The sequence below is a fragment of the Triticum aestivum genome, chromosome 1D, assembly GCF_018294505.1.
Source record: "Triticum aestivum cultivar Chinese Spring chromosome 1D, IWGSC CS RefSeq v2.1, whole genome shotgun sequence".
Lineage (NCBI taxonomy): Eukaryota > Viridiplantae > Streptophyta > Magnoliopsida > Poales > Poaceae > Triticum > Triticum aestivum.
The window spans coordinates 6,571,691-6,585,788 of NC_057796.1; the positions used below are offsets into that span (position 1 = coordinate 6,571,691).

The 14,098-nt window shown below is 45.2% G+C and overlaps 1 protein-coding gene across 1 annotated transcript; it reads left to right on the plus strand.

The window, feature by feature from the left end:
- The first annotated feature begins 2,633 nt into the window (after positions 1 to 2,633).
- LOC123162183 (enoyl-CoA delta isomerase 3) lies at positions 2,634 to 5,736 on the plus strand. Its single transcript, XM_044579979.1, has 3 exons — positions 2,634 to 3,426; positions 3,700 to 3,807; positions 5,396 to 5,736. The coding sequence occupies exons 1-3, from the start codon at positions 2,735 to 2,737 to the stop codon at positions 5,430 to 5,432; spliced, it is 837 nt and encodes a 278-aa protein (XP_044435914.1). The 5' UTR covers positions 2,634 to 2,734; the 3' UTR covers positions 5,433 to 5,736.
- Positions 5,737 to 14,098: the final 8,362 nt, after the last annotated feature.

Here is a 14,098-nt window from a genome sequence, read left to right on the forward strand (position 1 = left end):
TTCTAGTACTATGGATAACGGTTAGCAATAAAGTAAAGTAATTACATGGCGTTTATGTTGACTCGCAGGTCACAAATAAATTAAGACAACTCCTATGGCTCCTGCCGGTTGTCATACTCATCGACATGCAAGTCGTGATTCCTATTACAAGAACATGATCAATCTCATACATCACATATATAATTCATCACATCCTTTTGGCCATATCACATCACATAGCACCCTGCAAAAACAAGTTAGACGTCCTCTAATTGTTGTTTGCATGTTTTATGTGGCTGCTATGGGTTTCTAGCAAGAACGTTTATTACCTACGCAAAGCCACAGCGGTGATATGCCATTGCTATTTACCCTTCATAAGGACCCTTTTCATCGAATCCGATCCGACTAAAGTGGGAGAGACAGACACCCGCTAGCCACCTTATGCATCTAGTGCATGTTAGTCGGTGGAACCTGTCTCACGTAAGAGTACGTGTAAGGTCGGTCCGGGCCGCTTCATCCCACAATGCCGCTGAATCAAGATAAGACTAGTAATGGTAAGTATATTGAACAAATCATCGCCCACAACTACTTGTGTTCTACTCGTGCATAGAATCTACGCATAGACCTAGCTCATGATGCCACTGTTGGGGAACGTAGTAGTAAATCAAAATTTTCCTACGAATCACCAACATCAATCTAGGAGATGCTAGCAATGAGTGAGAGGGAGAGCATCTTCATACCCTTGAAGATCGCTAAGCAGAAGCGTTACAAGGAACGCAGATGAGGGAGTCGTACTCGCAGCGATTCAGTTCACGGTTGATTCCGATCTAAGCGCCGAACAACGGTGCCTCCACGTTCATCACACGTATAACACGGGGACGTCTCCTCCTTCTTGATCCAACAAGGGGGAGGAGAAGTTGGGGAAGAACTCCGGCAGCACGACGGCATGGTGGTGGAGCTCGTGGTTCTCCTGCAGGGGTTCGCCAAGCTCTACGGAGGAGGAGGAGGAGGAGGTGTGGGAGAGGGGGAGGGCTGCGCCTGGGATGTGGTGCTCCTGCCCTCCCACCCCCCCCCCTCTATTTATAAGGTGAAGGGGAGAGGGGGCCGGCCCCTCTAGATCCAATCTAGAGGGGGGAGGCGCACCAAAGGGGAGCTTGCCCCCCAAGTTTGGTGGGGGGAGCTCCCGCCCCTAGGGTTTGGTGCCCTAGGCGCCTTGGGCCCCTTGGGGGGGCGCACCAGCCCACTAGGGGCTGGTTCCCTCCCTTGTTCAGCCCACTTGGTCCACCGGGACAGGTGGCCCCACCCGATGGACCCCCGGACACCTTCCGGTGGTCCCGGTACAATACCGATAACCCCCGAAATTGTTTCGGTGACTGAAACTGGACTTCCCATATAGAAATCTTCACCTCTGGACCATTCCGGAACTCCTCGTGATGTCCGGGATCTCATCCGGGACTCCGAACAACATTTGGTAACCACATACTATTTCCCATAACAACTCTAGCGTCACCGAACCTTAAGTGTGTAGAACCTATGGGTTCGGGAACCATGCAGACATGACCGAGACACTTCTCCGGCCAATAACCAATAGTGGGATCTGGATACTCATATTGGTTCCCACATGTTCCACGATGATCTCATCGGATGAACCACGACGTCGGGGATTCAATCAATCCCGTATGCAAATCCCCTTGTCCATCGGTATGTTACTTGCCCGAGATTCGATCGTCGGTATCCCAATACGTTGTTCAATCTTGTTACCGGCAAGTCTCTTTACTCGTACCGTAATGCATGATCCCGTGACCAACTCCTTAGTCACACTAAGCTCATTATGATGATGCATTACCGAGAGGGCCCAGAGATACCTCTCCGTCATACGGAGTGACAAATCCCAGTCTCGATTCGTGCCAACCCAACAGACACTTTTGGAGATACCTGTAGTGCACCTTTATAGTCACCCAGTTACGTTGTGACGTTTGATACATCCAAAGCACTCCGACGGTATCCGGGAGTTGCACAATCTCATGGTCTAAGGAAATGATACTTGACATTAGAAAAGCTCTAGCGAACGAACTACACGATCTTGTGCCATGCTTAGGATTGGGTCTTGTCCATCACATCATTCTCCTAATGATGTGATCTCGTTATCAATGACATCCCATGTCCATGGTCAGGAAACCATAACCATCTATTGATCAACGAGCTAGTCAACTAGAGGCTCACTAGGGACATGTTGTGGTCTATATATTCACACATGTATTACGGTTTCCGGTTAATACAATTATAGCATAAACAATAGACAATTATCATGAAACAAGGAAATGTAATAATAACTGTTTTATTATTGCCTCTAGGGCATATTTCCAACATGTAGTTATATGTGCATGTAGACTTCCAAACTATTATCGACAAGGTCAGGTCTGCTCCGATGAGGGGGTGGTGACAGCGGTACTGCTGTCGCCGCTCATTCTAATGTCGTTTATTCCAGACACCTCAATGTTATTTTTATTATGTTGGCATACTTTTACTTCCGATAATTTTTTAATAGATCCAAATACTTTTTTCATAAAAATGAAAAAGATTCTGTCTGCCTAGCCCCACTGTTTAAAAAGGCAGTCTGGTAAGTAATTACATAACCCCACCGCACCGTGGACTCGGAACCTGGAGCAGCGGTTTCCGCCTACCATCTCTTGCCGCACCAGAATCCCATATTAAGAGCTCGCTAATTAGTAGTGGTTGACAAGAAGCAACAGCGATGAGCTTTTGCCGCCTAGAACCCCGGGACAATGGCGTCTTCGTCCTCACATTGGCCAGCGCCGATGAGCACAACTACCTGACCGACGAAGCCATCACGGAGCTTGCCGAGGAGCTCGAGAAAGTCCGGAACAGCCCGGAGGTGAAAGGATTGGTAACGACCTGCGAAGTCGGCACATTCTGCGCCGGCCTGGACTACGACCACCACGCGGAGTCGGAGGAGCAGGCGGAGAACCTGGCGAAACGCGTCGCCAAGGTGATCCGGCTGCTGCTGGAGCTCCCAGTGCCAACCGTGGCGGCCGTGCGCGGTGACGCGAGGTCGGTGGGCCTCGCGCTGGTGCTCGCGCACGACCACCTCTTCGTATGGGACCAGGCCGTGTTAGGCCTCCCAGAGGCGCAGCGTGGGCGACCGCTGCCGGACTATGTGCCGACGCTCCTGCGTGACAAGCTGTCGCACGCGCGGCTGCGGAAGCTGCTCATGCTCAACTCGCAGACGTGCACCGGCAAGGAGCTCACCGGCACGTGGTTGTCCACGGACGGCGCAGACGGCAACAGGCAGGTGGTTCTGGACAAAGCCATCGACCTGCTACACGATCTCCAGGTCGGTGATGGGGCTAATTTCGCCAAGGCGAGGCAGATGCTGTGCGCGGAGACCTGCGCCGCAGTGGGAATCACTCATGCAGAGCTAGGGAGGTAAGTGTCGATCCGTTCGTTCATCTGATACAAATTGCAAATGATATTCGATATCAAACCACAAGTTATATAAAGTGCTCCCTGCGTCTTATAATATAAAATCTTATTACATTTAATATGCGATATATTGGATGTAATAAGATCTTATGTTATGGAATGGAGCAAGTGCTATCAAAATGACTGAACCATATATAATATGGCGGATGCATTTATTCCTGTTGATAATCCGTGCATTGAGGATGTCCTAATTTTTTATCTTGTCCATGCGTGCAGCCATAAAGCAGCGGATCCATCTTGGACATTGTTTAGAACAAAAATGGATGACCTAGTTCTCAAAGAAGAAGAAGAAGAAGAAGAAGAAGAAGAAGAACAAGAACAACGGTAATTGGGGACACATTTTTTTCATATTAATTTACTATAGTTAGGACCTTTTAATTCTGCATCTGTTCCTAAATATAAGTCTTTTTAAAGATTCTAATAAGAAACTACATACTAAGTAAAATGAGTAAATCTATATCTAAAATATGTCTAAATACATCCGTATGTAATTCATATTAAAATATTTTAAAAAAACTTATATTTAGCAATAGATGGAGTACATTGGTTGAACATCCAGTTACGATTTGAATATTTTGGACTCAACTCTTTTCAGTTTACTCGTAGTGGGAAAATTAGATTATTTTTTTCCCGTTAGTTGCAGAGGCGATAGTACTGTAAGTGCTATAGTACATTGGTTGAATATTTTGGATAGTTCTCAGTTTTTTTTTTGCGGGAAAGATAGTTCTCAGTTTGTTTTTATTATTTTTGCTGGAAAGATTGTTCTCAGTTTAGCCGCAATACGTCTCTCTGGCTTTTCGAATCTATGGCTACTTGTGTTATTTTACAACTCCGTCCTATCCAAATTAATTGATACTCGTTTAGTATAACTTAGTATGTATTTGTTTTGACGGGTTTCAAATCAGAGGATGTTTGTTTTCAGGGACTTTTTGATGTAGGGACTATAAAAAGTCCCTCAGAGACTTTTTAACTAAACAGGCGGGACTACTAGGGACTAAAAGTTGCTTTTTGGGACTAAATGAAGAAGACTCTCAATGAGAGTCTTTTTTGGGACTTTTTGAGACTTTTCCAACAATGCCCCTCCCTGCACCCATAGCCCCGCTGCCCCATGGTGTTGTTTGGTTGTTATTTTTCTGTATACTAGGGGTAACATGGTCATTTAATAACCTCTAGGGAGGGACTAGGGACTTTTTAGTTCCTGGAAACAAACAGTGAGGGACATTTAGGGACTAGAGACTTTTTAGTTGGGAGTAGAAAAAGTCCTAGGACTTATGAACCAAACAGGGCCTCAATAATGACTAATGATACACCCATGGAGGAGTTACGAAGGAAAACAAGCCAACTGGGCTGTCAGGACCACCTGTTGAATTCAAGGGTGCTGTTTTCGAAGGAGTTAGTTTTTCAGGCCAATAAACATAGAACAAACCGTACCACCATACCAGCCAATCCGTAAAATGCAGCCCCTAAGTCTAGATTCTTTTGGTTTTAAAAATATATCATAGCATCTGTGCAGAAGTTCTTCTTTTTTTGTGACGCCTATCCATATTTTCGTTGATTTATTACGTTAGGATATTTTCGTTTCTTTAGGCATTTTGATGCATTCAGTTCATCTGAAATATACTTGTTGATCTTTGTCACACTTGAAACATTGAACAAAATGAAGAAATGTTGTTTTTGTTTTCCTCTTTCGGATAATTTATTGGACTGGTTGATACTTACACATTGTGGTTAGTAACCTTTCGGACGGAAATTCCGGTAACTGTTTGATTACCGGAATTTCCATTCACCTCCAAGAAAATTTGATACCATTCTAAAATTTCGAATCAATTTGAGAAAAAAGCTTTGTGGTTATGGAAAGAAAAAATATTCTTCCCAAAATATGTAATCAGTTCCTTATTTTCTTCTCAAGCAGGTCATACTCTACGCGTAGCTGTTCTATGGGATCTTGAAATGAGTCCATGAAGAACCAGGAAAGAAGTCATGACCACGAATCATAAATTGTCATTCACTAATTTGGCGGGGCAACCCGCTCCCGATCAATGACACCATTCCGTTGATGTGATACTTAAAATGGATTGTAATAGTGTGGTCGTTATGTATCAAATTATTGCACTTTCATGTCAATTACGGCTTTTCTTTATGTTTCATCTAATATTGTGAAATTTCATTGAACTCTATGTATCCGCAAAGTCACCTACATAATAAGCGAGCAAACATTGTCTTGATAATTAGAAATTTGATATTTGAGTTTCAGCCATGGATGATAAACTTTTTCTAGTTGATGGATTGAAAATAATGTTGTTTGTCACCGCACTACATGCCGACGCTCCTGCGTGACAAGCTGTCGCACGCGCGGCTGCGGAAGGTGCTCATGCTCAAGTCACAGACGTGCACCGGCAAGGAGCGCACCGGTACGTGGTTGTCCATGCATAGCGCAGAGACGGCTAGGCAGGTTGTGTTGGACAAAACCATCAACCTACTATACGATGTCTAGGTCAGGGACGGGGCCAATTTCGCCATGACGAGGCAGATGCTGTGTGCGGAGACCTGCGCCGAAGTTAGCATCACTCATGCAAAGCTAGGAAGGTAATTGTCGATCCGTTTGTTCATCTAATACAAATTGCAAACGGTATTCGATATCAAACCACAAGCCATATAAAGTACTCCCTCACTCCCATAATATAAAATCTTATTACGTGAAAATCCTTTTCTAAGTCCAGGCTCATCTGCACCCACGCTGAAGAAAAAATCAAAACGAATACTAGAAAAATTCAAAAAGTTTCAAACAAAAAATTGCATGGTAGATATTTCATACTTGAGGTCCCCTATAATTTTTAAATCATTTGAACATCTGAGCAGCTCTCTACAAAAAATACAAATTTAGGGTCTGCAAAAAAGTTTATTGTTTATGTACTATTCAGAACCGATTGTTCTTTTTTCCCGAAAGGTACTCAGATGTCCAAATGATCTGAAAACTGGAGCAGTCCTCACGCAATAAATTATCTATCATACAAAAAATTGGAATTTTTTGAATTTTTTTGAATTTTGTATAAAACAAATTCTGACCGGGTGGAGATGAGTCTAGGTACCGAATCACCGCACTCCCTCCGTCCCAAAATTCTTGTCTTAAATTTATCTAAATACGGATGTACAAATCTAAGACAAGAATTTTGAAACGGAGGGAGTAGTATGTATTGGATGTATGTGTATATTAGATGTAATAAGATCTTATATTATGGGACAGAGGGAGTACTATCCAAATGACTGTACCATATATAATTAGGCGGATGCATTTATTCCCATTGATAATCCGTCCCTAGAGAATGTCCTATTTTTTCATGGCGCCATCTGGGACATCGGTTAGAAGTAAAAAGGCCGACCCTTAATGGTATTTGTCGACACATGTTTTCTACTCAATTTACCACAATTAGGACCTTTTAATACATTAGTTGGACATTCGATTAGGACTCTAATACTTTCGAGTCAACTCTTTTTCAGTATACTCGTGGTGGGAAAATTAGATCCCCCACACCCACCCCCGTGGGCAAAGAGGATTGAGCTCAGGGAGAGACAACTTCTGCCGGTGTACAAAAGTTGGGGCCTTCTGTACCCCTTTGCTTGTAAACGGGCAGTTGTAGCCACACCTGCGGCCACGCTTGGCGGGGCAGAGAGAGCAAGGAACAAGACTACCAGAGCAGCGCTGAAACTAGAGGCACGAAGAGCGAAGGGGCAAGGTGGGTTACCCCCGGCAAGAGCCTTGCCGGGGACGACCTACGTTGCCCCGACAAGAGCCTTGCCGGGGCAACTTATCCAACACCAGCAAGACCGCCACCCTTGAGCCTGAGAGTTCCGACACCATTGACAACATTGGAAGGAAGGCTCGGGAGGCGTCTGCTTGGTGGCATGCAGATCTTTGTGAAGACCAGAGGCCGGAAAGACTAGATGAGAACCAGAAGACGAAGACCCCCGGCGAGACCCTTGCCGGGGACGCCCACAAGACCCCGGAAAGACCCTTGCCGGGGACATCTGCGGGGCCACAACCAGGCCCGCACTTACCAAGGTTTCACTACCCCATGGCCGTTCCGATGGAGCAGACAGCCTGCCAACTAGGCACGCACCTACGTGGCAGCATGCAGCTTCTAGGCCAACTAGGCAAGCACCTGCGTGGTGGCATGCAGATCTTCGTGAAGACCCTGCCACCGCACCAGCGTGGCACCGCATGTCTCGTCAGCTTGGACGCGCGTCGAAGCGAGGCGAGGCAGCGACGAACGGGACGAGCTCCTTTGCCGTCCCCGATAAAGTAAGAGGGCACGTCGGCAGCGCATTAAATGCGTTTGTCCTATGGTGCCAGGCGATAGACTTGTACAGTGTACATACTTTCCACCTCGTGTGTGTCACTGTGGCGACCCCTTTGACTATAAAAGGAGGCCCGAGGCATACTGGGAAAGGATTCGGACTTTTTGGGCTAGGCATGCACCGCAGCTAGTTCAAGAGCTCAAGAACACCAAATATACACCAAAGCAGGATTAGGGTATTACGCATCGTCTGCGGCCCGAACCTGGATAAAATTCCCTCGCGTTGATCTTCTAAACCCGCTCTTTCCACAGCCCCGCGCCCTGTCAACCATAGTAGGGATTCCCTGTGATCCCATAGGTGTCGTTTCCCCGACATCTTTGGCGCGCCAGGTAGGGGGCGCAAGCTGTGAAAAATCTGGTTTAGAAGTTAGCGCATCGACTTCGTCATCGTGATGGCCCCCAAGAGGAAGGGGATCACGGCAATCGGGTCGTCCGGAGCAGGCCCGTCCGCACCAGCGCGGGCAGGCGACGGAGTGGCCGCGGATGGAGCCGGAGGCGCGTCCCGCGAGCATCCAGGACACTCTAGCAATCGGAGCCAGGCGAGCGGCGTCGTTCGGGTCCAAGACGATGAGCCACACGCCGCTGGGTCCGGGGGCGGGGCCGTGCTGCCCAGGGGCGGCGCGGCAAACTCTATGACGCCCCAGCCGGCGCCCGCGCCGCGGCCTTCCCAGGCCGCGCGCGATGAGCAACGCCGCGACTTCGGTGCCCCCGGGCGCCACCGCGGGAAGAGCCCTTTGCGTCACTCCGAGGACGCACCGGGCCGGCGTGCACACCTGGACGCCGGCGGAAGCGACGCGCGACCGTGAAACCGTGATAGAGCTCCTTCTTGTAGGAGATATGCCCTAGAGGCAATAATAAATGATATTATTTATCTCCGAGTTCATAATTATGTTTATGTTCCATGCTATAACTGCTATGGTTCTCGAGTCTGCAATAACCACGAGGCTCGGAGGAAGACTCATATGCACGTGTGGAATAATAAACGGTAAAATGTATTCCTAGTCTGGCCTCTAAGACTAGCTCAAGTGTTGCATGATGGTTATGTTTTCCTGATCATGGGCATGTCTATGTCAGCAACCTTGAGGGCATAATGTTAAGAGAACATTTGTGTTGAATCGACCCGGCATGATGTTATGCTATGAGATTCATTCGTCACAAGTTTATTGGTACATAACACAGAGATGGTTAACGTTTGCATGATTCCTTAGACCATGAGAGTATCGAGTTTCTTCATGCTTGCTTCATGAACTTTGGGGTTTGTTAAACGTCATCCGTAAATGGGTGGCTATTACGGCGGCTTACGGGTTCATGGAAAAGTGTGTCAAGTAACTTGATAGCTCAAGATTGGGATTTGCTCCTCCGACGATGGAGAGATATCTCTGGGCCCTCTCGGTGTTACGGTATCCATCATCGTCTGGCCAGACACTTTGTGATTTGATCACGGGGATGCCGGAACACGATAACGAGAAAAGAGAACAATACCGGTAACGAGGTAACTAGCATAGTGGACAAGTTGTTGATCCACGGGAATGCCAACATGTCTCACCTCGGGTATTTGTAACATATCGCGAAGCAACAGGAATAGCACGCGGCAACTGGAGGTTCACTCGAATATTTATTCGTGTGGGTATAGGGGTCAATATGGGTGTCCATGGCTCCGATGTTGATCATTGATCGGAAGGGGTTCCGGGTCATGTCTATACTTCACCGAACCTATAGGGTCACACGCTTAAGGGTCATCTATCTGCTGAATACTAGACAGGGAGTCTGAGAGAAAATCACCGAAAAAGTTTCGGACACCGAAAAGTTTCGGACAGCGGAATCGTACCGCAGAGAGAGGTCATCGGATAAGTTTCGATGATACCGAAAAGTTGTTTCGGGATACACCATTAAGTCAAATTGGTTTCGGCACATGCCTGATAATTCTTGGAGGATGCCAGAATCATTCTGGAAGCTTTTTGGAATTTTCTGAGATAAAAACCGGAAATGTTCCGGAGCTGCCGGAGCCACTTCAGATGCGTTTCGCAGATGAAAATCACTAAATCCGGAATTGTTTCGGAACGCGTTGAAAATCATTTTAGTGGGTACTGGAAATGTTCTTAGCCCACATAAATATTTTCAGTTCGATCAGACGCTGAAAAATGTCGTCGTGAATAGTGAAAATCAGCTTTATGGTTACTTTATGGAAAGCCACCTTTTGGGGCTTTGCTCCAAAAGATCTTGGGGATGACATGGATGGATAGGAGCCATTTTTTGGGCCCCTCATGGGGGTGTGGCCGGCCACATGGGGTATCCCCCCTTGGGGACCCTCTTGTTCCTTGGTTTCACTCCTAGGCCCTTGTGGAAGGACTTCATTCATGTGCATTTTGGGTTTTTTGTGAAACTACCCTACCCCCTTGGGATTTCCTATAAATAGAGGTGGAGGGGCAGCCCTCCACACTCATCCCTTGCTCTCATACACATGCCATGCATTATCTGGCTTCTTCTCTCCCTCCCACGAAAAGAGTTTCGTAGAGCCGTAAGGCTGTCTGGGTTCCGGCAGGAACTAGTTCTGGACGGCGAAGCCCTGCCGGATAGATGACACCGTATGTGTGCAACTCTGTAGAGAGATCATAGTTTCGGTCTTAGTTCGTGAGTGCCTCCCGAAGGGCTGTCCGTGTGACCGTCCGAGTTTCGAAGGTCCTCCCGAAGGGCTGTCCGAGTGACCGTTCGAGTTTCGAAGGTCCTCCCGAAGGGCTGTCCGCGACACCGTCCGGGGGGCTGTTCGACCGCCTCCTGGAGGGCTGTCTAAGGAGCAGATGAGGGTATACATCCTCGCGGTTGGGAGGTTGTAAATCCTAGCTGCGGGGATCTGCACCGCCGATCGTCATCGACTCTACTTCCCGCTGCGCTACGAGTCGGTAACGAAAAAGATCAAACCATGTATGCAGTCTCCATAGTGGTCCTAGGCTGGTGCGTAGGTCGGAAATTTTTTGTTTTCTGCTGCGTTCCCCTACAGTGGCATCAAGAACCGTGCTATGCGTCGATGCAGGTTTCGATCTAGAATACATGGAGATGTATGGGTATTGCATAATATAATTAGGTAGTAGATGAGATCTATTGCTTAAAATTATTTATGCGGGTGACAGATGAAATCTGTTACCCGAGGTTCTTGTTGCTTCCCTAGAATTTGCGTTTGCTCAATCTCGAGACAGCATGGTGGAATTTGACAAAGTTCTGGCAATCCGTGATCCTGATTGATCATGGAAGTGCTATCAGTTCTTTGGGTTCTGCCGTAGTCAAAAGAAAGATGAAATTCGCAGATGAAATTCGCAGATGAAAGGGCATTGCAGATATGATCTTCACGGGGGTCATGCGTATGACGAAGTTTAGTATGGGGCTCGAGATTTAATTATCCCGTGTTTCATACACCCCGAGATGTTAATCTAGCAACCTGAATAATCATACTTGATGATAAAACGTTGGTAGCTGCGGTTTAAGTCAAAACCTTAGAAGCCACGTAAAATAAAATTTTGCATAAACCTATTAGAGGCGTCTAACTTGGTTTTGCAGGATGTGCATGCGATGTGGTATAGCAGTGCTCATACTAATTCGATTATGTATGAGATGACTATATGATGTAATTTGATTAACATGACCTGCGTGTCATGATTCGGCATGATGGCTGGAGCCATATGATTGCATTTTAATGACCTGCGTGTCAACCTTGTTGTAATGCATTATTTTGTTAGCTATAGAGATAGCAATATTATCTGGTGCATCGATAAGGTGGTGGCAATCTTCGTGAAGGTGACCACCGACGCGAATGCCGAAGACGAAGAAATGAAATACTTCTCCGTCAGAAAGGGCTATACCATATCATGCTATTATGAATTGCCTGAGATGTTTATCCCTTATGATGCACCCTTCTTGATTGCGCAGTAGTCGCTTTTATTAGGGTGATCTCTCACTTAAAATATCAAGTAGTTAGTGTTCTCCCAAGTGTAGCACCGTCACGGCACCTATCTTTTCGGGGTGCGCCATGGATGCATGGGTACGAACGATTAGAGAAGTGTGAGGCGGGTGAGGTCAGACCTCGCAGCAAGATCACTTGGTTGTCTTGACGTTCATGGCAGGATCGTCCTGAGCTCGAAACACACGCATCGAAAGATGAGCAAGAGTCACATAGGGATGTGATCGGCAAGTTGGCCTACTGATTAAAATTCCCGTTATGAGATGATGATTCTATGGCGATGAATTGAAGTTTGGATCTTGTATCACTCAAAATTAATTGTGAGAGATATTGATTTGAGTGGGAGCGTACTGTTGAATTAACATGTTTAATTCTCAGTGCAATTAATTATGAACACTGTCTAAGTGTTTCTTGCAAAATAGTTGTAGAATAATGGCTAGCGTTTCCACCTTCCCTATTAAAATTGAATAACTGTTAAATATCTGGTTAAAACTTTACGATTGGTAACGTAATATGAGGATTGTCCTCAAAAGTGCCGAGAAGGACTTTGTCCTATCGCATGCTTTCCGTATCCTCCCGCTAAAGCTATGGATCATGTGACTCTCGTCCTTCGATCCAAAAGCTATAATTCCGTTTCAGTCAAGTGCAATATGTTTGCTTCCATGAAACCCAAACTTCGAAAGTTGGGATAGTTATATGATATTCATGGAACTGAAAATTATTTTCAGATACAAACAAAGCAATGTTTGTTTGCAAGTATTAGTAAAAGTGTTTACTATGCATTTGACTATTGGGAAAGGGATCCAGAAGAACGCCTGTCATATAATGAAAGGTGAATAAAACAACAACTTAAAGAGAAAGGAAGTGTCCAAAGGGTGTTAGTATGACTTACACGCCTAGGAAGTCCGGGGCTAACGCCACTCTTAAGTTGGGTGCTTCTTTTGCGAGTAGGAGAAATACTAAAAGTTAAACCGTTAGAAGTAAAAAGGCAGAAAGAAAGATGACTGGAATATCCATCTCATGTATGAATGTCATACAAGTTTTTGTTGTATAGTAGGCTGGTCAAAGATATAGTTCTTGGGAATTATGGTTAAACATGTTAATCACTAATTCTTGGGTATTGTGAGTTAATCACAAAGATACCCGCTCGATTGCATTCAATTGCGAATCACTGTAAGAGCTATTGTGGCCTAAAAAGACTAGCCAGAAATGAGGTTAAGGTATACACAGGGAACATAGTAAATGTTACTATACCTTCCATCGGTGTATTGCCGTCTGTATTTATTTTCATAATTCATTTAGAGTTTTACAAACTCTAGCCCATTGCATAAGGTATCTTGCAAGAAGGTTGTTCATAAGAGAACCTTTTATGTTCGATCTTATGAATAACACAAGGGCCATACTTTCATTATGAATGAGATGTATGTTATGAATATTGATAATAATACAATACCTCTGGGTTTACTTTCATAATTCATTTTAGAGTTTCATACACTCTAGCCCATTGCACAATGTTTGTTGCAAAAGAGTTGTTCATAAAAACAACAATTGTTGTTAAGTATTATGAATAACATGAAGGGACATGCTTCCATCCATGATGGGACGTATGTTATGAATATTGAGGGCAATATGATACATCCATAACACTGACGCTAAATGTCGCAAGACTAAAAGAATACCACACAAGTGTGGCACTACATTTGGTCACATTGGAGAAACCCGCATGGAAAATTCCATTATGATGGATTTTGAAGTCTTTTTGATTTTGAATCATCTGACACTTGCAACTTTCCTCCGAAATGTGAAGTGACTAAAATACCGTTCACAGGCAATAAGGAACGAACAACAAACTTATTAGTGATCATACATTTGATGTGTGTAGTCCGATAAGTGTTGTTAGTGGTGGATTTATTTATCTTCAGAAATGACTCAAGTAGATATATGGATATTTACTTGATGAGACGGAAGTCTGGATCTTTTGAAATCATTCGAAAGGTTTTCAAAAATGAAGTAGAAGTTATTGTAACAAGAAAGTTATGTTTCTGCAATTTGATTGCACAAAGGAATATTTGAGTTACATGTTTAGCGAATGTCTGATGAGTTGTGAAAGGGGTTTCATAACTTGCACCTCCCGGAACACCACTGCAAGTGAAAAGTCCTTGGAGATGTAATCTAACCATTTATGACATGGTAAGGTCAAAGATGACATAAATAAATTTGTCATTATCCTTTTTAAAGTGATGCTTTAGAGACTGCGGCTTTTACACTGAAAAGAGCTACATCGGGTCTGTTGAAATGAAGCCATGGT